Here is a 26,692-nt window from a genome sequence, read left to right as displayed (position 1 = left end):
TTTCCATCCACGTGTCCGCCGCCGCTTTTCCGCCGCCATGGACGAAGATGCGACGGCGGGCAACTCGGCCGCCGACGAGACATTCGATCCGGTGAGTTTATCGCCCGGACCACGACCGACCCCTCTGTCCTCCGATTTTTTCCCTCGGCTAAAACTCTTGTTATCTGACAATTTGTGGTCATTTATCTGAATCTGATGATGACGCGCTGCTGGGATTTGAGCAGGACCTGATTCACGCCATCTTCAAGCTGGCGCGTGTTTAGTTCTGCAAAAGTGTACGGTGTAAAAAGAAGATTCTCCGTCACATCAAACTTGCGGTACATGTATGGAGTACTAAATGTAGACGAAATTAAAAACTAATTGCACAGTTTGCTTTAACTTTGCGAGACGAATATTTTGAGCCTAATTAGTCAATGTTTGGACAATAATTCATAAATACAAACGAAATGCTACAGTGAAGAATCGTGCACTATGCAAAGTTTGCAGGTGCAAACTTTGCCGAACTAAACACGCCCCTGGTGTGGCGGCGGCGAGTGGAGAAGGGCAGCGGCAACGAGGTCATCGACGTGGAGGTGATTCATTTTCAGACTTTTTTTGACCGCCCCTTTCCCCTTCTACCGATCAGTGTGCTTTATTTTCTAATAGAGTTAAATGCACCAAAGATCCATGAACTTGTGATGAGGTTTCAATTGGGTCCATCAACTTCTAAAGTGGCTTTTTTGGTCCATAAACTTTTAAAATAGTTCACTGCAATTCATACATATTTATTTAACCTTAAATTCAAAGCACATTCGTAGAAAACCCCTTCTCGCACCACGTCACGTACGTGGACGGCTCCGTGGCGCCCGCTGTCGCTGCTGCGGGCGCGCTGGCGAGCCGCTGCTGTGGCCATGCGGGCCCAACCGACAGCTCACTTCCCACCTCGTCGCGCTGCTGTGGCTGGGCGGTGGGCGGCCCGTGCCCCGGGCCAGTGATTCCTTCGCGGCCTACCTCGTCGCGTTGCTCGCCATGCGCGGCGGCCCCGAGCTCTCGGTCACTGTGGCCATCACGGCGGGCAACGCCCCGCTCCTCGAGCCGCTCCTGGCTGCCTGCCCGTCCGTCGGCGTCGTCACGCTGCCGTTCTCTTCCTCGCCGTTGCTCCCACCGGGCCTGGCCGAGCTACGCGCACCGCTCCTCGCCTGGTGCAAGGCCCAGGCGCCCACCTAGCGCGTCACGGTCGTCGTCTCCAACCTCTTTCACCGGGTGGGCGCGGCCGCTCGCCGCCGAGCTCAACGCTAGGCACGTCACCTTCTCGCCCTGCAGCGCGTTGCACGTCGCCTTCTCCCGCCCCCTCTGGCGCGACATGCCATTCCCGGATGTATGCGGCGGCGCGCACAGCTTCCCTTGGCGCCGGCTGCCAATCACGTACCGGCTCCACAAGGTCGGCGACGAGCCATCTGAGATGATCCATCAAATCTATCTCTGGAGCCTGCTGGACACTGAGTGCATCGTCCTCAACTCCTCCGCGGCTCTCGAGTCCACCTACCTGGACCGCCGTTCACCTTTGGTCCCGCGGGTCAGCGGTGGCAGCCTGGCTAGACGCCTTCGCCGACGGATCCATTGTCTACGTCAGCTTCGGGACGCAGCACGCGCTGTCGCCGGAGCAGGCGGCGTGCGTGGCGGACGCGCTGGCTCAGAGCTCGGTGGCCTTCGTGTGGGCCGCGGGGATGCTCACCGTGTTGCCGGAGGGGTTTGAGGCGGCCACGGCTTCGCGGGGCATGGTCATCCGTGGGTGGGCACCGCAGGTGGAGATCCTGCGCCACCGCGCCGCGGGGCATGAACATCTAGAAGAGGTGGAATGGGAGGTCCCTAGTGTTCTCGCCGCAGCCCGGTGGGAGCAACGGCGAGGAAGGGAACGGCAGCGTGACGACGCCGACGGACGGGCAGGCAGCTAGGAGCGGCTCGAGGAGTGGGGCTTTGCCCGCCGTGATGGCCACAGTGACCGAGAGCTCGGGGCCGCCACGCGTGGCGAGCAGCGCGACGAGGTGGGCGGCCCGTGCCCTAGAGGCGGCGCGTGGCGAGCACCGCACCAGGCAGCAGTGGCTGGGTGGTGAGCCGCCCGCGCCCCGGGCCGGTGATTCCTTCGCGGGCGCGGCCGAAGCGCCCTCCTCCAGCCGCCGCTCTTCCTCCTTGCCGTGATGCGCCAGTGCGCGGCCGCGGTGCCCGCTGGCGGAAGTCGCCCGCACCGTGGAGGTCCGGCCACGGCCGCTCCACGTCCGGCTCGCGCGTCTCCCCGCGCCGACCCGCCTCGACGCCATTGAGGTGCTCGCCGTCGGTGCACCACCCCAGCAGCGGACGATGTTGTGGTTTGCTTCACTGACGCGAATGGAATGATCGGTGTCAGGGCTGAAGCTGCTGTTGTAAATGCCATAGAGATGTTGCATCGGCTGCCATGGCGTGCTCGAGCAGCAGGACCCCGAAGACGTGTCCATGTCCAGCTCGCCATTTCCAGCCTACAGTGTCCATCCGTCCCTCCGCCAGGAGCTCCAGCATGACGCCCTCCTTGCTGTGCAGAGCGCTGGAGGCCTTGCCGAGCTCCCAAGCGAGCTGCCGGTTGGGCCCGCATGGCCACAGCAGCGGCTCATCAGCGCACCCGCAGCAGCGACGGCGGGCGTCAGGGAGCCGTCCGCGTACGTGACGTGGTGCGGGAAGGGGTTTTCTACAAATGTGCTTTGAATTTAAGGTTAAATAAATAGGTATGGACTGCAGTGAACCATTTTAAAAGTTTATGGACCCAAAAAGCCACTTTGAAAGTTGATGGATCCAACTGAAACCTCCTCACAAGTTAATAGATCTCTGGTACATTTAACTCTTTCTAATAATAATCGTCAGCCTGCTCCAGAGACCTCGAGGAGAAATCGGAGTACAACTGGTAAGCGAGTCTGTTTCTTCTTTACTGGAGCTAGCGGCATGAAATGGCTTCTAGGAAGTGCATGTGTTGGTGCAGTTAAATGACATCAGTTTGCAAAGAACCTGTTAGCCAATGTTTCCCCCATCGGTGTTTGGTTTGAGTAAGGACTCCGTGCTAAATGAGCTGATGCATCGTAAGTTAATCCCTCGAATTTAGTAGGATGACTTCATTCCTCATACGAGCACTAATCATTAGCCTGTGAGAAACGATATGATGATGGATCAACTCCAGTGCCGGTGCTACGATTCTAAGGGCCCTCCGGCGATCTCATCGTAACGGCCCCTCTTGACCATGTATAAAATCTTATAATATATAGGTGTTAATTTTACTTACAAAACGAAAGCAAATTCAATAACATATTTTTAATTTAACATGTCTGATAATTATCGAGGAACAATATAGATTAAGGAATATATTTGTAGATGTATGATAATTATCGAGGAATAATATAGATTAAAAAAATAATATATTCGTTTTCTTTTATCACCCATGACAAATGTTTTTTAGGTAACATTCTAAAATTCTAACATGTAAATTAGAAGAAAAATATGACTATATGTGTACAAAGTACTAGAAGTCTGAAATACTATACAAATAATTAATTTGGATTAAAAATAAAAAGGAAAAAATACTTTGGGCCTAAACAACTAATCGACGATCGTAATTCATAAGAAGCAAAGAATCAAGATGTCGTCGTCGTGGAGCCCTGCCTGGTCGCCGTCCTCGTGCGTCGTGTCCGTATCTCCGGTAGTCTAGCTCTTCGTGGCGGCGTGGCTCGCCAGCTCCGCGCGTATAAGGCGCACGTCCCGAACTCACGATCAGAGTGTGTTGTGTGCAGTGTGACTCCTCACCTCCTCCCTACCCGAGGGTCGTGGGGGAAAGAAAACTAGGAAAAAAATATCAATGTTGTCTTTTTGAACCGTCTAGCCAGTTCTACGTCTCTCTTCTTATTAATTTGCTAATGCCTAATAGACTATAGGACCTGGGGTTTGTATATCTGGGCTTGGGCCCCTCCTCCGCTTGAGCCCTCGGCCGTCGCACCTCGTGGCCTACCCTTAGGGCCGGCACTGATCAACTCATTCCATTCTAGAAACCAATCAAGAAAGTGAGAAGTGAAAAATGATGGACCGACTCATTTCTTAAACCAATCACCCTATTAGTGTCAATGCTGATAAAGAAAAATTGGCGCTTAAACTTTTATGTCCGATGTGCATAGCCATTTTAGTGTTGGCAGCCAGTAAGGCTAAGGCAGTAGCATATGCCCATCAGGCAAATTTTGTGGTTAAAAGTTCTTTTCAAAATTACCAAGGGGTCTGCATAAATCACTACTGGAAACAAAGACTTTGTCGAGTGTCAAAAATCGAGGACTCAGCAAAGACCTTCTTTGTCGAGTGCCGCACTCGACAAAGAATTGCACTCGACAAAGAGTTCTTTGTCGAGTGTCGGACACTCGGCAAAGAAGATCACTCGACAAATGACTTCTTTGCCGAGTGCCAAACTCTCGGCAAAAGCTCGGCACTCGGCATAGACTGCCATGCGTAACGGTGTTCGGCCACGTTCTTCTTTGCCGAGTGCCTGCTGTTAGGCACTCGGCAAAGATTTATTTTTTTTTAAAAAAAATTTCTTTGTCGAGTGTCCTATGTCTGGCACTCGGCAAAGATTTAATTTTTTTTTGGAATTTCTTTGCCGAGTGTCCCAGATATGGCACTCGGCAAAGTTTTTTTTAAAAAATACTTTGCCGAGTGCCCCTGACACACCACTCGGCAAAGATTTAATTTTTTTTTAAAAATGTCTTTGCTGAGTGCCTCTACGAAGCCACTCGGCAAAGAGGAATTTTTTTAAAAAAAAATTCAAAACCCTCTTTGCCGAGTGCCATGCCCCAGAACTCGACAAAGTTTTTTTTTGTTTTTTTTGTTTTTGGCCTCCAAATTTTTTGTGTAGCCGTTTTAAAGCATCAGGAACTCCTAGTTAGAATTTGAGAATTTTTTGTGGCTTTTTGATATATTTAGTTACTTTATTTCGTTTACTTGAATTTTTTTGAAAAATATAATTTTGAACTGCACGGGGTACGAATAATGGAATTTAATGATTCAAAAAATGATAGTCATGTTACTGAGTGTAGTGTGAGGCCGTATCCAGGAACGGACCCGAAAATTCGGACATCTTGTTCACGAAACATGACCGCGAACTTGCGTTCGAAGTGTTTTTAAATTCTATAAAAAGCAAACGAAGTCCGAAAATCATGAAACTTGTTGAGATATCGTGATATCATATGTGGAGGCTATGATAAAAATTTCAGAAAATTTTGTATATGTTACCACGTACCATGCTTATAAATCAGGATATCTTTATAGATGACACTCGGTGAAGATGCGGTTAAAAAAATTAAAAACCCTTTGTCGAGCGCCGGATCGCGGGCGGGATTTAACCCCGCAGCCCAGTCCATGCCGCGAGGAAGCCTGAGACAGAGAGGGAGTGAGCAAGCGTCACGCGAGAGCTGGTGCTCTGGACCACCACGCGGATGGGCTCGGGCGACCAGGCGGCCAACCCCCTCTCTTCCTTCCTCCGCCACCCCGGCGCGTTCTCCCTCTCCCGCCGCGTCGCCATGGCGCGCGACGCCACCGCCACCGCCGTGCCCGTGCTCCGCCCCTGGCTCGTCGACCTCCTCCCGCTCCTCGTCGTCCTCGTCATCGCCGCCCACGTCCTCGCTCTCGTGCGTCCTCCTCCCTCCCAACTATCCTCCGCTGCATCTCCTGTTATTGGCACCTGCTGGATGAGATTGGGGGTATGAATTGGGCTTTCCGTCGCAGGGTTACTGGATCTACAGGCTCGCCACGGACGGGTCCAGGCAGCCCGCGCGGAGCAAGAAGCACTAAGGGGACGGCGCCCGCGGCTGGATGTAAGGCTATTCACGTCTTCTCTCTCATAGCTCTGGTGCTCTCAGTGAATGTTAATTTTCGGAGGACGAGGAATTCCTGATTACGCGATTGCTGCCTGGTGCCTGCTAGGCTCAGGGTCCGTTTGGTTGGGCTTTTGACTTTGGCTTTTGGCCCCAAAAGTCAAAAGCCTAACCAAAGGGGCTGTTTTTCTAGGCGGTTTTTTCAGAAGCAGCTGCTTTTCCGTAGTACAGTTTTGAAAGCTGGTTTAACTCTGCTTTTGGCTTTTGGCTTTCTGCTTTTCGAAATTGGTGGAATAAAAAGCTCTTCCATAGCTGTTTCAAGAGAGATAAATATAGAAGGTATATTTTATACTTGTTTAACCAAACAGTTTTCAGCTTTTCTACGGCTCACAGCCCACAGCAGCTTTCCCACAGCTCACAGCCCACAGCAGCTTTTTACCATAGCCACAGCTCAACCAAACTCGAGATGCTGATTGGCGAAATGCTACGTTGACAACAGGGAATTTAGTTACTCTTACCAATTAGCCTGTGTAGGATTTGGATATCTGACAGATATTTGGGGGTCCCTTGGATTTGGATATAGATGCAGTGTAGGATTGGATGGTGATACTTTTGGGGATGGTACGGTTGGTGGATTAGGATTGCTTTCTTCGTTGCCACTTCAATATGAAATTATTGAACCCTTTTAGGAGAACAATTATTGAACCTCGCTCATTTTTGTATCTTCTTTTTATCGGTAACTTATTTGTTAAGCTTTTTTTATCAACTTATCCTGCTGATCTGCAACGCCTGTGTGACGGCATTTATCACAACATAGTATATAAGACTTAAATGTTAAAACTAGCCTATGGTTCGTGCCTATATATTTTCTGGCCAAGCAGTAGCTCTTTAGTTTTGGTGTCTACGGCCTACTACTATGATGCAGAACTAGAAAGGCTAATTCGTTTCATAATGCCAAATTCTTTTGTAGAGGCAAGTTGGACTACTGAAGCAAGGTTGCTTTCCTGAGCATGCTGGTGAGTGCCTGAGCATTTGGTTCACATTGTGGTTGAATTAGTTTTCTCTTGACTAAAAAGAATTGTGGCAATTAGAAAACTAGCATATTTATAACCTGTGAGCAGCGAACTATCTGGGACCAGTATTATACATCAAAGTATCTAGATGTTCACATGAGAATGATGTTAATAGATTTGTCATCAGACATATTTCTATGCATTATAGTTTTGTTAAAAGTTTCTGTTATCTGTTTAGAAATAGTAATGATCAATGACTGTCATGCTCTAAATCGCAAGTGAATGAAGAACGAAGGTAGTACTTGGGGCATTTGGCATTCATGTTTCTTCAGTTTGGTCTACGGATTGAGCAAGACCTGAGGATGTGTATCACATTTCCAGGAAGTTTTTAGGTAGCTGCAATTTTATGTAGAAGCCAAACAGTTGATTTAGTTGGCAACTGTTTTTGTTATGTGTCTTTGCAGTGTTCTCTGCACAGTTTTTTGAATTAAACATTGCTAGTATTACTCCATCATACCTATTTGGGCTTTTGGTGTCACGGTTTGGCGGCCACTGATTTGTTTTTTCTCCGAACAGGCAGATTTGCTTGTTCTCCCCTGCAAAAGCTCAAGCCTATTGGTGCAACAGTAGTGGATCAGCTAGATATTATGCAGCCATACAAGCTAATGGACCAGAAAGTGTCATTTGGCCTTGATGACAAGTTGTTGGATGTTAAGCTGCCACCATCTTCCTGGAGAGAGGATCAGGATCCAGCAAACCAACGTGATTCTTTTCCCAAGCCATTGGTTTCACCTCTGGAAGGTAGAAGGGGAAGTTTAAATGGGATCCAATATGAAAGCGGACTTTTCTCCAGCTCCCTTCCAGACATTTTTGACAAGAAAAGTGAGCCATCATACTTTGTTTCTTATGTTCTCTTTGACTGAATGTATTTTGTAGTACTGCACAAGGAGCAGCTTGTTTCTACTAGCAATAGTTAAAAAATCAGTGCATGAATATAAAAAGGAAGAAAGGGTCTGGGAAGTAGTTGGGAAAAGATGAATAGAAGAGAATATAAACAAAGCGAATTTACTGCCTTTTACCTTTAAGAATCTTGCTTCTTTATTCACTGATCCTTTCTACTAGCTGAAAGAATCCGCTGGCTTAGTGAACTTTCATCTTTTCAATTTTTTATACTGCATCCAAGAAAAAAAAGGGTCTGGTTCCAGCAACAATTTAATCTCATGTTCATTTGCTGCTGTGCAGTAAGATTAACGCCAAAGAACAGTGTTGTTGGTCAGCTGGTTGAAAAAGTTGATCTCAACCATGCCGATGGCGAGCCTTTTGAGTTGACAAAGGAAATTGAGACCCAAATAATAGGGAACCTGCTCCCTGACGATGACGACTTATTGTCAGGTGTTTTTGGTGATATTGGGTATACCCATGCTAATAATCAGGATGAGATTGATGATGATATATTTTTTACTGGAGGTGGAATGGAATTGGAAGCAGATGGAAATAGCAAATTGTCAAAAGTTAATGGTGGAGCTAGTTATAGTCAGACCATGGTACTCGGCAAAGAATTTTTTTAAAAAAAAATTCCAACTTTGCCGAGTGCCGGTCAGAGGGCACTCGGCAAAGATTTTTTTTTTAAAAAAAATCAAACTTAGCCGAGTGCTGTGACCATGGCACTCGGCAAAGAATTTTTTTTAAAAAAAAATTCCAACTTTGCCGAGTGCCAGCCAGATGGCACTCGGCAAAGAAATTTAAAAAAAAATCAAACTTTGCCGAGTGCTGTGACCATGGCACTCGGCAAAGAAATTTAAAAAAAAATAAAAAAAATCTTTGACGAGTGCCTGAAGGTTTGGCACTCGGCAAATAAATTAAAAAAAAAATAAAAAAAATCTTTGCCGAGTGCCTGAAGGGTTGGCACTCGGCAAAGATTTTTTTTTAAAAAAAATAAAAAATATTTGCCGAGTGTCTGCAGGGTTGGCACTCGGCAAAGAATTTTTTTTTAAAAAAAATAAAAAATCTTTGCCGAGTGCCTGTAGGGTCGACACTCGGCAAAGTGACCGTCAACGGGACCGGCGCCGTGACGGTCGCTTTTCTTTGCCGAGTGTCCCCGGGGCACTCGGCAAAGCCTTTGCCGAGTGCCCGATAAAGGACACTCGGCAAAGAGGGCTTTGCCGATCAATTTTTTGTCGTGTGTTCTTTGCCGAGTGCCGCACTCGGCAAAGACTTTGCCGAGTGCAATTTGGCCTTTGCCAAGTGCCTCAGGCACTCGGCAAAGAACCTGAATCTAGTAGTGAATCCAATTCGTAGCAGGTTTCAGTATGGCAAGCCACACACTTAACTGGTTTGATCACATATTGATCAACCAGTCTTCCATTTGTTTTGATTAGTAGTTGTAACAGTAAGCACTTATCTTCTTCACCTAGCAGACACAAATAATTTCAGCTTAGCACCTGTCTTCTGTCCAAGTAGATGGCTTCTAGCCTTCTACACCTTGAGTGTTAACTATATTGCTACATTACATGTAATGTCATCTTATTTGACAATAGCTGGATGAAATGGGTAAGACAATTTGACATTGTTTGTCACGAGTTGACTTGTGTAACTGCACTTACATGCCTCAAGTGCAGAGCACTGTTAGGTAATGTAGGATGTCTCATGTGTTACTTGGGGGCACATAGTTGAACAACGGTTGCAAGAAGGCCGTGCCAGACGCCATAGGCGATCAGAGAAGATTTTATTTTCTTTGTTATCAAGTTTTAGCTAGGTTTGTTTGTTAGGTTTGGAACTTGGTTTGTCAAACAAGCTCACAAGCACATCGTTTGTTGGCTTGGATGGATTGTTATAATCAGCGCTATATATGAGGAATGATTGAACTGGGAAATCAAGCTTGAAAAGAGCTACCTCCTTTCCCTGTCTCTTTCACCCTGTGTTCCATCTAATGCAGCTCAGGGGTTCGAGCTGTTTCTCCACCCCATCCCAGAACTTTTTGACTAGTTTTTTTTTTTGAAATAATCTTGTCCTTCTATTCTTTTGTCTAGCTTGGAACGAGATGGTGTAAGGGTCCCAGATAGTATGTTAAAACCTGCTTTTTAACTTTGGTATTTCTTTGATTTTTTATGTTTAAGTGGCTTAATTCTGCCGGTGACTGGGGTAAGAGTATCAGTACGATGAAACTTGGTGAACAAATGGTTTTCTTTAATGAAAAATGCTGACTGGTTTTCTGTTTCTATAAGAGATGAAGAATTGGCACTAGAAAGAGTTCGAAAGATGTATTTGACTCGATTGTTGTCACCCTTTGATTTATAGTGGACAATATAGGGTTCAAAGTAACTTCTTTGAGTGTGTTATTCATTATATGCTGACATGTTATGTTCACCTGGCAGCCAATGCAAGTGCTCTTAAAGTCAGCTGCGAGCTTCTTCGCATATTTGTTACAGGTTTGCACCTCTGAAAAAATGCTGCATCACTGCAAGCTATTTATGCTGTGGAAGCAATTCCATTTCTGGATTTTAACTGATTTCTCTTATAGAGGCTATTCAGCGCTCTGCTTTTATTGCTGAAGCGGAGGATGGTACTGTCATTGAGCCCACCCACCTAGAGCGTGTGTTGCCACAACTGCTATTGGACTTTTGAGGTACCCCTTAGAGCCTCCAAATCCATTTACCTGGTTGAATGCATTTGTCAAAGCCTGTGAACACACGCAGCTTCTACATCAGCTAAACTTGGAAAGCGAAAGGCTAGATTTCATCATACACATGATATTTTTCTTGTTTGCTGTAACACGGACTCTGAACTGATAATTGTTTGTACTGGCATGTAGCCCTGTTCATGGTTCGCCAAAATTGGCTACCTGCCCGCACCTAAACCTCGATGGAACCATAACACGAATTGAATTGGTTCGCGTGTCCAAACCGAGTAAACATGGGTAGATCCGTCGGTTTGCCGTTTCAACTTGATAAACCGAGAATCAGATGCAAGGAATGATGAAAAGGAAAAGAAGAAGAGGCAATGGTGGCAAAGATGTCGCGTGAGGCCACGGTCGCTGCAGCTAAAAAGCAGCTGCTACTGCCATCTGCCACTGTTAGTACAGTGTTTCAGTGTGACAATAACAGCAGCAGCTAGTAAAACAGCTGTGCCAAACACCCTAGAAACTGAACCTGTTACCATTGTTATGAATATATCCATTGTTGTTGTAATTCTATAAACTTGTTCGAACTACGAAGCACATACGGCCACTTGTAGTTATCCTGTTCCTACGGTGTTTGACACAACCTAAAACACAGCAGTCGTCATAAATATATTGATATATTAAAATCTAATTAAACTAAATATAATAGTAGTACTAGTAATAATAATAAACAATATATATTTGTTTCGTTGAAATTTAGCTTATGCTGATGCTTGCTAGTAATAATAATTGTTATTATCGTTTAGTATTCTAAACTTTGTCCGAACTACAAAACATCGGACACTTGTAGTTTTCTTCTTTAATAGATATATGGCCGTGCGTTGCACCGGGACCTCGAACTTTGCACACATTCACTTTTAGAAAATAATTAAAAGCTAATAATCGATAGCCCTTGTTTTTTGTTCGCATATTTTTTTCCATTCTTTTTCTCAGTTCGGACGTGGGTTTATTGTACCCTACCTCATAGATCAGATGACCAGCACAACAGAGAAAATTTCAGATATGTTAATAAATCTACAAATTGACAGAGACCATACATGACATCTGAAAATGACACTTAGGCCATTTGCAACAATGAAGGCCGTAACCAAACCGTGATGCAACTGGGAGGGGAGCGGTTAGGTAGAAGAGAGACATACTTCCTAGGTAATATTTAGGCCCCGTTTGACAGGGCTTCTCCACCGGTTTCAGGAGCCGTTTGGAGCCGTTTTCTATCAAACAGGGTAAAGTAAAATAGCTTCACTTGTGAAACCCCTAAAAACATGCTCTCATAGTGATTTGGGGTGGGATGAAGCCAAAAAAAGTGGCTTCTCCCGACTCCTCCTCCAGACCCCTAAAAACATGCTCTCACAGGAAAGCCATTTTGCCAAACGGTTTACCAAAACCATTTCAGCTCCACCGGTGGAACTGTTCGTGGAGCTGAAGCCAAAAAGAATGACTTCACTAGTGAAGTGAAGCCCTGCCAAACGGAGCCTTAATAATTAAATTAAAAAAAGGAAGCAAGTCTTGTTGCCGTCGTCGCCGACGGGCAGGTTGCAGCTGACGTGCATCTTCTGGCGGTCCGAGTGGAAGGCGTTGGTGACCCTGAAGTATAGTTTTCCAAACGTGCGGGCACGGCACTACACGACACTAGTCCGTCCCGGCACGGCACGTCTGGGCACGGCATGCTAGGCACGGCTGATGAACCGTGCCGTGCCGTGTCGTGCCACCGTGCCCGACTCCAGGCCCAGGCACGTCACTATCATTCCTGGAGTGTGCCGTGTCGTGCCGTGCTGACTCCAGGCCCAGCGTGCCCGTGCCGGCCTAGGCACTAAACTGGCAAAACTTCTCAATGAACTCAACACAACAATTCAAAGAGATCTAAAATGACTAAGTTCACAAATGATCAAAAACAGATCAGAACACAGCACAACAAAGAACACAAACTTTTAAAACTAAAACTAATTTAAGTAGGAGCTATGCAATGGCTGTCTCATTAAAAACCTGTTTAGGTAAAACTCACCCTTGTGAGAAACCCTAAACAGGAAAAGAGTACAGCCAGCTTCTAGATTAATTGTTCATTACATCCATCACCACAAGTCCAAGTCTTAGTTATTACAGGACCATTACATAAATGGGAAGTGAACTAGTCGACATCAAGATAAAGACCAGCAAAGGCCTCTTCCAGCTCCTTGTCCTCCACCATGTGCTGTAGTCTTGTCTCAGCATTCTTCCAATCCTTGATGCAGGTAAGCGCCTCTACAGTTTCAGGGTTCAGCCTCCGCCACCGCTTCTCAATGATTCTGCCAGTTAAGCTAAAAGTAGACTCTGAAGAAATGGTTGACACAGGCACTGTCAAAATGTCTTTAGCAAGAACAGAAAGTACTGAATAAGTAAGCTTGTGCTCATGCCACCACTGCATGATATCAAACTCATCATCCAACTGGCTTATTGTGTCACAGTCTAGGTAGGATGCAAGTTCACTAGAGTTAGAACTAGCAGTTGCTGCCTGCAGCAAGGAAGTGGCAGAAACACTCCTAAAATGAGCAAGACTAGAAGGAAGGGAAGAACAGCCAGCTCCAACATCCAACTCCTCATCATCATAAATTTTAGCCCAGGTTGTTCTTTTCTTACCAGACAGGGATGGAGGAACAACCCTTTTCAGCCTATTAGAGCCATATATTACATCATACCTATTATACATTTTAAACAGAAGAGCTCTGGTGTCCAGCAACTTATTAGTGTAGTCAATATTAAAAAGAGAATACAACTTCCTAAGCACTTTGGTAAATCCCTTAATTTTAGCTCTTGGATCCAATATGAATGCAATAGAATAAAGATTAGGTATGTTCTTCCGGTACTTATTGTATTTGTCAATCATAGGTTGGATAACAGATCTTAGATGTTTATCATGTTGATACATATGCAGGTGTATAGCAATCTTAACAAGATGATGAATCATAAGTGGAGAAGTAGGATAATAAACACCAGACAAATCAACAGTTGAGTCATAGAACAGTTCAAGAAATTCCAAGATTTTATTTGCCATAGCCCAGTGATCATCAGTCAAAAGGAAACCACTACTGAACCTCTAGGGTAATTGGCCTTAATAAAAGTACTGAAAGTACTCTTGTGAGGCAGCAAGTGCTTAAGCATTAGGTAGGTGGAGGTCCATCTAACATCAAACTTCCTAGGTCTAACACCACTAGCAATGCAATAACTCTTGTATACAGCAATTCTTTGATTAGAGGAGTTCATAAAAGAGATTGCTGTTCTAAAATCCTCAATGAGAGGATTCACAGCAGCCTGTGCTTCTTTCACAATCAGGTTAATAATATGACAAGCACATCGTTGATGCAAAAATAGATCAGAACCCAAATATTCTTTAAGTATATGTTTCAGTTTATCCATAACATTTTTATTTGCAGATGCATTATCCAAAGTTACAGAAAAAAACCTTGTTAAGTATACCATACTCAGCAAGGACAGATGCAACACACTCAGCAATGTTCTCAGCATTATGGGACACATCAATCAACCTTAAACCAAGTACCCTTTTCTCTAATTGTCAATCAACATTAATGAAATGAGCCACAACAGATAAATAATCTTCTTTAGCCTTTCCAGACCATATATCTGAGGTAATAACAACAGATGAAACAACATTATCCTTTAAACATACCATCAGTTTATCACGTTTCTCATTGTAGTATTTAAACAGATCTCTACCAGTGGTTTGCTTAGAGACAGGTGAAAAATTAGGGTTATGAGCAGTTTTAATATAATCTTTAAATGCCTTAGTTTCACCAATCATAAGAGGTAGGTCCAATCTAGCAAGCATACGAACAAGTTCAACACGAGCTACCTCAGCACTGTACTCCCAACGATGAACAGAACCATTAGAATTAAAAGCAATATGAGTCTGAGTCATGCCTCGGGTCTTCTCAAGTTTCTTAGGACACTTAGCAAGATGTCAAGTAAGATGCCCAGTGCCATGAGCAGAATAAGCAGAGTAGCGCTTATGGCAATGAAGGCAAGTGGCAGCAAACCTGATCTTTCTACCTTTCTCAGTTTTGTAGTGCTTCTCAAAGTCCTCCCAGACAACAGACGTGGAAGGGCGATTAGAACCGATAGGGCTAACCTTGCTCTGGCCACCGTTGGCATCAGCCTCGACTGGGGGGTCGGAGTCATCGACAGAAAGGGGATCAGCAGCAGAACGGCCGAAGAGCATGGCAGCGTCCTCGCGGACATCATCGTCCTCATCATCTCCGGCCATCCCGCACATACGCAACTCGTCGTTCTGGGAGTGGTCAAACTCCCCATTGTCGTGTCGCCCGGCGCCTGGGGCCATCTCTGCCGTCTCCGGTTCCTCAACGGCTGCCACAATCAACAGATAAAAGTAGGGTTAGGTTGGAGATTAGGGTTAGGGTTAGGGTTTACCCTTACCTCTACGGCCGGAGCCCCGTAAACGACGACGATGAGACGGACCGATTGCACACCTCCGGTACCTCAACGGAGCCCGGAGCCCCGGAGGTGGCGGCAGCCAGCGATGTGGACGATGGACAGATGATGGAGATGCGGCGAGGATGCCGAGAACGAGGCTCAATCGACGTTCAGGGATGAAGAATAAGGGAACAGATGGAGATTGAGGGCGGGAACCACCGGATCTGAGGGAGAAGAGGGAGATTGAGGGCGGAGATGGAGAAGAGGGAACCACCGGCCATCGGATCTAACCCCTTACCCGCCGGAAGACTCCATGGTCATGGCGTCGAGGAGCCCAGGTTATGAGTGCGGTGAAGAGCGGCGAGCAGGCGAGGAGCTAGGGTTACGAGTGCGGCGAGGAGCGGGCGAGCGACAGAGTGGGCGGGGAGAGCCGGAGAGGAGAGGGCGAGAGGCTAGGGTTACGAGTGAGGGGAGTGGGGAGAGCGGCCGCTCGGGCGGCTTATATACCGGACCCCCCGGCGATCCAACGGCTCATGCCCCGCCTCCGCCGCGATCCGACGGCTGCGAGCCATGCCTGCCCCGTGCCGCCCGTTGGAACGGGTCGTGCCTGGGTCGACACTATAGGCCGACCTTTCGGCCCAGGCACGGGCACGGCTACGGGCCGGGCCAGGCACGGGCATGGGCGAGGCTGGGCCGTACCGGGCTAGGGCCGTGCTTTTTCGCACCGGGCCCGTGCCAGCCCGTTTCACGCGGCCCGTTTGGAAATTTATACCCTGAAGCAGATGGTCATGAGTGGTGTGCTGCAGGCGCAGCGGTAGTGCGGCACGCGGCCGGCCCAGACCGCACTGGAGAAGGGTGGCTAGGAGGCGTCGTTGGTGACGGGGCTGAGGATGTCGAGGAGTCCGCCCGGGCCGGAGGCGAGGAGCACAGTGTTGTAGATGTGGACGGATGCCAATGTTCCGGTTGGGGTTGCGGTAATTGACGTTCAAGGCGAGGCAGCTGGTGCCGGTCAGGCTGGAGTCCTAGTGAGTCTGCCGGCCTCAGAGAAGTGCGGGCGAGATACAGAATTTGGTGGAGATCGATAGACTCAGAAGTTCGTGCGCCTGGTGGGATCAAGGATAGACTCGGAGCAGACTCCGAAGATCATGCGCCTAGCGGAGTGTCGAGGTTACGAAACCCCGGGTATCTCAAGGCATAGACTAGTTGGCAGGCCGAATACACTAGCAAGAACATGCCTGATCGACCGAGGCCCAGTTATGCCACGAAGGCCAGGTCGGGCACCGACGATAAGGCCCGACACGACCTCTCCGCATGCCTTAGCCACTCACTCGGGCAACCACCCGTGACCTCTATCGCCACGACCTCTAGGAATGGTGGGAAGGGACCAAGTCCCGCTAAAGCCTGCAGGGTCTGACACTAGGCGGCATTCCACACTGACCTCACAAGGTCGAAGGGGACAACGGTCACCTCGGTCCGGTCAAACCCCGTCCCTGCCATGTCGCAGACAACACCGCCCACTGCAGTAATGGACGGTACAACAAACTACCGCCCACATGCGGGTTGACGAGACCCTTGTACGTTACCATCCACCGAAGGATGTCAACCACGACGGAAGCCATAACTCAGAGGTCAGTAAAGCCAGCAAGGGCTACGACCTCAGCGCAAGGGGTCGTGGCCAAAGCCTCCCCAAGACAGCTAGACGATCGCTAGCATAAGGGCAGCTACCAACTCCAGTACAGCACCCCAAGAGGCCAGAAGACGATGACGAAGACCACGACGTTTTGGACTGATGGTGAACCAACTACGTGCCAACAGTGCCGCCATGGCCGGCGCGGTAGGCCACGCCATACTACAGCCACAACGACAGCCACGCCAAAGTGTAGGACCCAAGATATCGTTGCTTGCAAGCCAAAGTGTGGCTCTGCTTGGTCTCGGACGGCATGCACCGTAGGCTCGTAGCCTGGGGGGCGGGCGCGCACACGAACCCTGTGCACGAAACCTCCTCTCACTTTTTAGGTGGTAGTAGATATAAAAAAAAATTAGAAGTCACGCTGGTTTTTGTTGACAGCACAGCACTGATCCAAGTATGGATGAACAGGTGTACCTCATATATTTATATCATATTGACGCCACCGCTTTTTTTATTTCTTATGATAAATAATAGGATTCACGGTCATTTAGATATAGGGAACATGCGGAACTTTGGGGCAGCGGCAATACATTCTGCACTCCTCCATATCTTGATAACAATCTTCTTTGTCTGAACAACAGTAGCATTCACCCCAAAAACAGGTTCCCATCTTGCATGGGCACGTATGAACAACATTCCGAGCTGCATGCACATAAGGGCATTCACTTAAACAATTAGTTAAAGTAAACCTAATTTTTACAGCACTTTAAGGTCGTTTCTCTATTTCTCGAATTGGATATTATGGAAATAATTTGTATTTACTAAAAAACAATAAGTAACTTCATCCGAATGCGCCTGGATGTCTGATGTGCACTTACAGTGTGTAGGAATCATGAAACATCCCAGGATCACCATCAAGAGTATGACCGCCTTGCTTCCTTCCATTGTAATTTTCTCCATACAAGGAGTTTCTCCAGATCAGAGATTCCAAATGTTTGGCCACCGAATGTTTGCTGCAAGGTTCATATGTACCCCTATATATATATGAATGATAACTATCTATATCAAGCAAGAAGTGATGAAAGCAAGGCTAGTGATAACTATCTTCCCAAGTTAAGTACAGATTGGAGTATAAATCAATGTCTGGTAGCAGAAATGGTTTACTTTCAAGTAGCAACTAATTACTTCCATGTTTGTGGTAACCAGAACAACCTATGTTCTATAAATGTCCATGCAGCCCGAGGCACGACGGCACGGCACGAAGCCCGCTTTTTAGTCCGACACGAGCATGGCCCGGCCCAGCCCAGTGATGTGCAGGCCCGGGCTAGACTGGCTCAGTACAGCAGGCCGTGCCTGGGCCATACCCCAGGCCTATGGGCTAGCCCGGCACGGCCCGCAAATTGGTTAGAGGCCCGGTGGTGGCCCGGTGCTCTCCCTGGCCTGCTCAGAGCCCCCTCTCTCCTTGGCCAGCTAAGAGCCGCACTCTCTCCCTTCTTGGCCTGCTAAGGCCTGGAGGCTACCCCTAACCCTAACTCTCCCGACGTCGCAACCGCACTCTCTCCTTTCCCCAATCCCCGCACTCCCACAGCGACGCCCCTCTCTCTCTTGCGATTGTGCGGCCGCACCGCACTCGCCGTCGCAGCCGAGCGCCCGAGCCGCGAACTCGTGCACCCGCTCGCCTCCTTCCCCTACCGGTCCTCCATCTCCGGCATGGGCGCCGTCGCTGTTGATTTGCTTGCCGACGCCGCTCTCTCACCCGATTTGCTCGCCTCCACAGGTCCCCAGCAGGCCAGCACCGTCGTCCGCCGAGCGCCTCCCCCATGCTCCAGCACCGCCGGCGGCAGCCTCCTCCTCGCCGCCCCTCCTCCACGCGACCACGACGGTAGGGTGCCCCTGCGCGCCGGCCGGCCTTGAGCAAGAGCTACCAGCGAGCGACGCGGACGCCCTCTCTCCCTCCGTTGCTCGCTAGGAACCGGCCTCGACCCGCGGGATCCCCTCCTCCGCCAGCGCCACCTTGGCGGCGTCCAGCGCGACAGCAGCGTCTTCGTCATCCGTGGATCCGACCTCCGCATCCTCCGCCGGCTCGTCCTTCTCGCAGATCCACCCATCCCTCACCTCCGCGCCTGGCTCGCCAATGCCGGACACGAGGGCGCACGCCGCCGCGGACACCGGCCCTGCTCCGCCCCACCACCTGCGGCTCCGTCCCTGCCTCCCCTTCCCTCTCTTAGTGGGCCTCGGGCTGGCCTGGCCTACCAGGCAGGCCGTGCTTATCGGGCCAGCACGGCTCGAAAAAAGGCCCAGTAGGCCGTACCTGGGCCGAAGGCCAGGCCCACGTGCCTGATAGGCACGGCCTACAGGGCATGGCATGCCTTGTCGGCCCGATCCCTATCGTGCCGTGCCGGCCCGTTGCCGTGTTGGGCTGGGCCGGGCCGGCGCGTTGGCCATCTATACTATGTTCCCATAGACCCATTTTGATGACAATATATGTTTGCTCCGGTTACGACGTCCAGCGTATTAAAAAAATTAGGGCCAATTTGGTATAGAGTGATAAAAGGTGACTAAAGTACTAAAGTAGTTTAGTCTCGAATGGTGACTAAAGGACGTGTTTAGATCCCAGGAGCTATAGTTAGCTGAAATGAGCTCTGTTGGATCGAAACACCTCAGCTACTAGTTCAACTAAAAGCTCAAGGTGAACTATTTAGCTAATAAAAAAATGAGCCGGCACAATTTACCTAAGTACTGCTGAATACAATACTTTTATTATGTATCTAGAGTTATAGACATAGTGTAGACCTAAGTGCATCGCAAAAGTTATTACTTATCTAGAAAAGCTAAAATATCATGTTCGCTTGGCTTATAATCCATACTTTTTCAGCGAACGAACAGTATTTTTCTCTCACAACAAATCAGCCAGCAGTATTTTCAGCTATGGCATATCAGCCAAACAAACATGGTTGAATGGAGGGAGCAGTAACTATCAGCTAATAGCTCCTCTAGCAAACACCTGTTAGCTGGTTTTCTTTCAACTAGCAGCTACTCAATCCATCCCAAATTATAAAACGTTTGACTTTTTTGACACAAAGTTTGACCACTTGTCTTATTCAAAAATTTGTGCAAAATATCAATTCTTTTGTCATGGCTTGGTTTATTAATAAAAGTTCTTCAAGAATGACTTAAATTTGACTATATTTGCACAAAATTTTTGAATAAGACTAGTGATCAAACTTGAGGTAAAAAAAAATCAAACGTCGTATAATTTGGGATGGAGGGAATAACATTTAGCTTTGTGGATCAAATAGAGCCTAAATCTACATGGATATAATGAGGACAGGGCCGCCATCTGGATTCAGGAGGCAAGCACACCGTGCATGGTTGATTTAGGTCTTGTTTAGTTCATCCGTGTAAAGTTTTTGATGTCATATCGGGTGTTATATGGGGATGTTGAATGGGGTGTTCGGATATTAATATAAAAACAAATTACATAATCCGTCTGTAAACCGTGAGACGAATTTATTAAGCCTAATTAATCAATCATTAGCACATGTGTTACTATAGCACTTTATTGTCAAATCATGGACTAATTAGACTTAAAAGATTCGTCCCGCAAATTAATCGAAAACTGTGCAATTAGTTATTTTTTTAGTCTATATTTAACACTTTATACAGGTGTCCAAACATTCGATGTGACAGGATGTAAAGTTTTTAAGGAGAAACTAAACAAGGCCTTATTCGTGGAAAAGAAGATTAGAGTCATTTTTTTAGTCCATAAGTGGCAGGATTCGAGTATAGTTAAGATACAGAATTCAAATGTATATAGTTTGGCCTTCTTCATCTCGAATAAAATAAGGGCGCGTTTAGATGCAAATTTTTTTAGTTTTGGCTACTGTAGCACTTTCGTTTGTAGTTGACAATTAGTGTCTAATTATGAACTAATTAGGTTTGAAAGTTTCGTCTCGCGATTTCTCACCCAACTATGCAATTAGTTTTTTTTTCGTCTACATTTAGTACTACATACATGTGCCGCAAGATTCGATGTGACGAGTACTACACAGAAAATTTTCGAAACTAAACGGGCCGTGAGCTATGAGTTTGCCCACTGTGACCATCGACAGCTTCCAAGACTGAAGCTGTACAGACTACACAGGACAAGTCTCGATCATGGAGAGCAGAGCACTGCCATCAAATTAATTACAGAGGCTGGTTTGGCACTGGTTGTTGTCTTCACTGCACAATTTTAATTCCCTTAGTTCTTCCAAAAGAATGATGTTTTTTATTTTTACATATCGTGTTTGACCGTTCATTTTATTAACAATTTTATACAAATTATAAAATAAATTATTATTAAAGTATCTCTAATGCTAAAATAAGTCATAACAAAATAAATAATATTTATATAAAAAATTTGAATAAGAAGGATGGTCAAATAAGACATCTAAAAGTAAAAAATAACACTTTTTTGGGATGGAGGAAGTACCATACAACATTATTGATGAATCGGGGTAACGTTACAAGTTTTCATCCGAACCATTTGGTAGTTGGTCATAGAGCAATTTTTAAGGATGATTTTGTGGTTGGGTGTGGGGATATGTCCTCCGGTACCCACGAGACTGGACATGGGCCACGCCATCAAAGGTGGCCCAGCCCAAGACGTGCGCCGTAAGTTATGATTTATTAGATATTGTACCAAATAGAACATTCACCTTATAATCCCACCCCTCTAGAGTATATAAGGAGGGGCAGGGGTCTCCTAGAGGGCAAATCTAATATCAGATCTCAATCTCATACCCAATCAATATAAAATAATAGAGTACATGACGTAGGGTTTTACGTCACGCTAACGGCCTAAACCTGTATAAATATTGTGTCTTGTGTCTCCGTTATCATCTCGCTCCTGATCTCGCTCATCTCTAAGAACAAATCTATCACCTTGGACTACCCCTTCATGGACTGCCAAGCAAGTTTTGTCGACAGTTGGCACGCCAGGTAGGGGTGTGCGCTTGATCCATGGCGAGCGAGATGGTGTACCTCAAGATCAGCATCATCGTCATTCAGCATCGCTTCTCCGAAGGCCAACCAGCTAACGATCTCTCCGAATCTGGTCTGCCTAAGGCCGACTAGCGACATAAGGACGACATCGCCCGGGTTCGCCACCCTGACCGCCTAGTCGCAATAATGAACGCCGCGAAGAACGGCGCAATGATGATCATGACAAGCTGGCAAGCTTGAGGGCCGGGCGATTACGTCGACACCGATCAGATAATGTCACACACAGCCGACCAGACATTCTGACTAAAGATAAACACCCTTCTTATATCTACATCCAATAAAGTTTTCTCCATATTTTTTCTTCAACTATTACTTCTCCATTCATACTCCATGATAAATACTTTTAAAAAGCTCTGCTCACGTAATATAGTCCATCGAACTCGCCAACCAGCCACGTCCTCACTCGCATTATTCAGAAGCGGTCCTGTCCTCGACATCGCTCCTACACATGCACACGTTCTACGTTACGGATAGTCAGCAACGGCTCCTTATCGACGTTCTCTCTCTTACGCTACACGGGTGCCGACCACTCCGCACTATAGAGTTTAGGCTAGTCGGGGCTGGTGACGCGATGACGAACCAACTGGAAGGATGTGATTCGGACCTTAAATATGAACAAACTCCGATGTTTATTTACTCCTATCTGCTGCCTTCATCACCGAGTTCATATATTTTATTTTTACATCATGAACTACCCGTTCTATATATTTTTATTTCAGGGGCCTGTTTCGGTCAATGAGTTTATGCTCGAAGACTGGATCAGTCAGGAAGGACCAGAGGATCATCATCTGGATGATTACATCACTTGGCACTCCGTGCGTCCTCACTTCCCTGCTCGGATTGCTTGACTTTCACTTTGCAGCCGATCAGCTGCTCGGCGCTCACTTCACCGTTTGTCGGTCTCTTCTACTCGCCGCTCATCTCACCACCGACCAGTTGATCGGACTGCTCAGTCTCCCAAACAGTATCATCACCGACTTGGGATCCACTTTCACCGGACACCATTTTTGAGATTTCTGCGAGGACCGATGTATCTTGGTCAAGTACGTTTCAGTCACCAACCCTAGAGCCAATGGCTAGGTTGAATGGGCAAACAACATGATTGTAGATGCCCTCAAAAAGAGATTGTATCAGAAGACTGAAGCAATGCTCATGCTCTCCTCGTCGACCAGCGCCCGCCAGCTGAGCTGGGAACTTGCTTCATCGCCGACTAGTGTTCGCCAGCTGAGTTGGGAACTCGCTTCATCGTCGGTCAGTGCCCGCCAGTTGAGCTGGGGACTCGCTTCATCGCCGACCAGTGCCCGCCAGCTAAGCTGGGGACTCCCCTAGTGGTCAGATTTTACCACGCCTTCGCTTCACTCCGATTAAAGCTGGTGTGCTATTAAGTTGCTTAATGTTGTTCGGATCAGGGTGCTGATCCTGGGCAACACATCGGGGACCTTGATAAGTACATTTCAGATTTACTTTTTCTTTGACCCTGCTACAAGATTCATTCTTCATCTTCTTGCAGGCTCGGGGACTAAGTGGCTACACTTCACCTAGTGGTGAATGTAGTGCTTCTCTTCTGACTTACCCTCTTTATCGACTAAAGAGACTAAGTGGCTACACTTCGTCTAAGGTGGAGAATTTTAAATTTTATCTTGAGCCCCTTACATCCTTCTGGCAAGCCTCACTTGGTAAAGTCCGAGGTATGTCGGTTAGTTAAATAGCTCGGCAACTGTCTCCACAGCTCGGCTGGGTGATTAAACTGGTCGGCATGCATTTTCACCACCCAAGTCACCAGTCGAGCTCGTCGGCTTTTATACTCACCGCTTGGTTCAACTAATGGAGATCGGCTTCACGACAAACTGCTCGAACTTGATCAAGACGGCATCGCTAAAGGATACAAGACGTTCGGGGACTAGCTGTGGGGGATATGACCCCCTGGTACCCAGAAGACAGGGCATGGGCCGCGCCATCAAATGTGACCCAGCCCACAAGATCAAGACGTGCGCCGCAAGTTGTGATTTATTAGATATTGTACCAAATAGAATATTCACCTTGTAATCCCACGGAGGGATCCCCTAGAGGGCAGATCTAATATCAGATCCCAATCTCATACCCAATCAATACAAAATAACAAAGTACAGGACGTAGAGTTTTATGTCACGCTGACGGTCTAAACCTGTATAAATCTTATGTCTCTATTACCATCTCGCTCCTGATCCCGCTCACCTCTAAGAACAAATCTACCACCTTAGACTACTCCTTGATGGACTGCCGAACAAATTTGTATCGATATTGGGACAATCCACAATACTATAGTGTGTGTGCGCCAGCACCACCAAGAGAAAGTGCCCCTACGTGCAGAGTGTACCTATGGGAAAGACCGAAACAGCCTTAAGAAAAAGAAAAAGGTACAGTTCGCTTAAACTTATAATTATGAGTCTGGCTTATCAGCTAACTGCTCATTTCAGCCAAACGAGCAGGGCAAGAAGCAATGACCATCATAGCATAATAGGCATCGGTAGAAGTCATCAAACATGAAAAATGTTCTGCAACAATACCATGTGGCACGTAACACTGTTGAAACAGCCGAAATCAGGCGTGAAAACCAACTGTCCGAGTGGTGGTGCTATATTCGGAGGCCTGGTTTAGATTGAGGTTAGGAATCAGTATTTGGCACTGTAGCACTTTCGTTTGTATTTGACAATTATTGTCCAATCATGACTTAACTAGGCTCAAAAGATTCGTCTCGTAATTTACAATCAAACTATGTAATTAGTTATTTTTTTATCTACATTTAATATTCCATACATATGTCAAAAATTTGATATGACGAGAAAAGTGTGAAAAAACTTACGATTGAGGGGGTGTTTGGTTCTTTAGGCGCTCCTAAAATTTATGTCACATCGAATGTTTAGAGGCTAATAAGAAGCATTAAATATAAATTAATTACAAAACTAATTACATAGATGGAGGCTAATTTCCGAGATGAATTTTTTAAGCCTAATTAATCTATTATTAGCACATGTTTACTGTAGCACCACGTGGTCAAATCATGGACTAATTAGACTTAAAAGATTTATCTCGCAAATTAGTCGCAAGTTGTGCAATTAGTTTCGTAATTAGTCTATATTTAATACTCCATACATGTATCAAACATTCGATGTGACAGGAATTTTATGAGGATGGGAGGGAACCAAACAGCCCCTGAGTCAAGTCCATCCATGCAGGGAATAACGTGCTGCAGTAGCACAAAATACAGTGCCCAATCCATGACATCAGACACGTACACGCACGCCTTCTGCTCCCATCACATCACATCAAACCACTCTCTCGACCCTGAAAGGTGGCCCCACCAATCCTCACGCCAGCATCGGACCCACCGTCAGCGACACCACCAGAACCAGAACCGCCGCAGCTGCTCCCGCTGACCACCCGCCGCGGCCCCGCGCCGCTACGCTCTGCAAAGAAAGGGGGGCCCAGAAGCCAGTCAGCCAGAGAGCTGAGTCAAAAGTGCCTTGACCACGCAGTTTTACGCACAAGCCGACGAACGGCTACACGTCCCGACTCCCGCGGCGGAAATTATTGGTGCACCTACGGACACGCGTGGCCGTACCCACACCCGAACCTCCGCCAGGTCGGGCCCACGAAGCATCGAGTAGGGGTTGCGCGCGTGCGCGGGTCCGGAGCCCGGCGGGTTCGGCGGCCTCCGATGCTTTGACCCGACAGACATGCCTCTCGCTGACGCGTGGGGCCCGGTGCGGAACGGCGCCCGTGCCTCGGCCTCCGCGCCCGCGAGCCGGTGCATGTGCATGTGCATGGCTGCCTGCGCCCGGTGGACGGTGGTGGTGGTGGGATCAAATGCGCCCGGGTTCGGAACCCCCGACGGCTGCGGTCGCGACACGTGTGCAAGCGCAGCGCACCTAGCCTGCCGCTACCGCTGATCTAGGAGTACAGTCCTACAGTACGTGGGAGAGAGAGGTGCAGTGTTCAGTGTGGTCACGTACCATCATGTCGGCGGTGGAGGGGCCGGGACCGGGGGCTAGTCCGGCGCTGGTGGTGGCCGGGGACGCGGCGGCGAGCGGGGCCGCCGCCGCGTGCTTCTTCTTCGTAGGCTTCTTGCTGGGCGCGGGCGCGGCGAGGACGGGCGCCGGGGCCGGAGGCGACGACGACGGCGCGGGGGCCAGCGCTGGGGCCGGGGGAGGGAGCGCCGGCGCGGGGACCGGCGGGGAGGACGCGGCGGCGGGCGGAGGAGCGCTCACGCTCACGACGGGGGCCGGCGCCGTGGCCGCAGGCGACAATGTGGGCGGCTGGGAGGAAATAATGGGGGCTGGAGTGGGCGGCGTCGGTGGGGACGGGGTGTGGCTGGGCGCTGGGGAGGCGGCCGGGGAGGTTAGCTTGCCGCCGGCGTGGGACTGGGACGGGGACGCGGCGGGCGAGGTGGAGATGGGGCTGTTGTTCTTGGAGGAGGACGGGCTTGGAGCGTTGGCGGCGGTAGATGAGGAGGATGAGGTGGGGGAATGCGCGGCGGAGCCGGAGCGGGAGACGGACGGCGCGGCGGCCGGTGACTGGGACCAGGCCGCGGTGATGGCGGCGGCGAGGAGGAGCAGCTGGAGTTGGCGGTGAGGGGTCATGGGGAGGACGGGCCGGAGGAACCTGCTCGCCAGCGCTCCGCGGTCTGGTCTGCACTCGGGCTCTGCATTGTGAGGGAGTGAGGAGTCTGTGAGTGAGAGCAGGGAGAAGAGAGAAGTGTGACTTGTGAGGGGGAAGAAGAGCAGAGAGTAGGGTTTCTACTGGCCTTGGCTTCAAGGGAGCAGCGTTAAGGCTGTGTGTGGGCATGTGAAAGGGCCTGGCTCTGGGTCTCTGATGCCTGAACAAAGGCTGATGTACTGCAACACGATGGAGTATGGACTGCGTGAGAGAGAGAGAGAGAGAGAGAGAGAGCTGTGTGTGCGAGAGAGAAGTGAACATTGGGGAACTTTTTTTTTTTTTTTAATTTTACCGAGTTTTCTCCGCCACAAACTTCAAGTTCAAGCGGTGTGGAAGAGGATGGAGGAGAAACAAACTT

At 48.2% G+C, this 26,692-nt stretch overlaps 4 protein-coding genes and 1 pseudogene across 6 annotated transcripts; 3 read left to right on the top strand and 2 right to left on the bottom strand.

Annotated features, from left to right (window-relative positions):
- The first annotated feature begins 37 nt into the window (after nt 1-37).
- LOC136503685 (protein MHF2 homolog) lies at nt 38-10,892 on the top strand. The gene is made up of 5 exons (XM_066498678.1): nt 38-91; nt 480-572; nt 2,872-2,911; nt 10,237-10,290; nt 10,383-10,892. The coding sequence occupies exons 1-5, from the start codon at nt 38-40 to the stop codon at nt 10,484-10,486; spliced, it is 345 nt and encodes a 114-aa protein (XP_066354775.1). The 3' UTR covers nt 10,487-10,892.
- Nucleotides 678-2,076, top strand: LOC136505597 (UDP-glycosyltransferase 89B2-like; annotated as a pseudogene).
- Nucleotides 5,429-8,396, top strand: LOC136505185 (uncharacterized). Of its 3 annotated transcripts, none has more exons than XM_066500304.1 (5): nt 5,429-5,663; nt 5,761-5,849; nt 6,820-6,865; nt 7,443-7,744; nt 8,105-8,396. In XM_066500304.1, the coding sequence occupies exons 1-2, from the start codon at nt 5,472-5,474 to the stop codon at nt 5,824-5,826; spliced, it is 258 nt and encodes an 85-aa protein (XP_066356401.1). In that variant the 5' UTR covers nt 5,429-5,471; the 3' UTR covers nt 5,827-5,849; nt 6,820-6,865; nt 7,443-7,744; nt 8,105-8,396. The 3 variants fall into 3 exon arrangements, with proteins under 3 accessions (XP_066356401.1, XP_066356402.1, XP_066356400.1); XM_066500305.1 differs by having other exon boundaries at nt 7,439-7,744; nt 8,109-8,396; XM_066500303.1 differs by having other exon boundaries at nt 7,439-7,744.
- Nucleotides 10,893-12,666: 1,774 nt separating the features above from the next.
- LOC136503684 (zinc finger BED domain-containing protein RICESLEEPER 2-like) lies at nt 12,667-13,569 on the bottom strand. The gene has a single exon (XM_066498677.1). The coding sequence runs from the start codon at nt 13,567-13,569 to the stop codon at nt 12,667-12,669; it is 903 nt and encodes a 300-aa protein (XP_066354774.1).
- An 11,186-nt stretch (nt 13,570-24,755) lies between these two features.
- LOC136506180 (lysine-rich arabinogalactan protein 19-like) lies at nt 24,756-26,484 on the bottom strand. Its single transcript, XM_066501302.1, has 2 exons — nt 25,632-26,484; nt 24,756-25,085 (listed from the first exon to the last, which is right to left on the bottom strand). Exons 1-2 carry the CDS (start codon nt 26,256-26,258, stop codon nt 24,987-24,989), a joined length of 726 nt encoding a protein of 241 aa, XP_066357399.1. The 5' UTR covers nt 26,259-26,484; the 3' UTR covers nt 24,756-24,986.
- Nucleotides 26,485-26,692: the final 208 nt, after the last annotated feature.

Source organism: Miscanthus floridulus, chromosome 14 (assembly GCF_019320115.1).
Source record: "Miscanthus floridulus cultivar M001 chromosome 14, ASM1932011v1, whole genome shotgun sequence".
Taxonomy (NCBI): domain Eukaryota; kingdom Viridiplantae; phylum Streptophyta; class Magnoliopsida; order Poales; family Poaceae; genus Miscanthus; species Miscanthus floridulus.
Note: the sequence above shows the minus strand (reverse complement) of the source record. Positions and strands in the feature narration are given on the sequence as shown.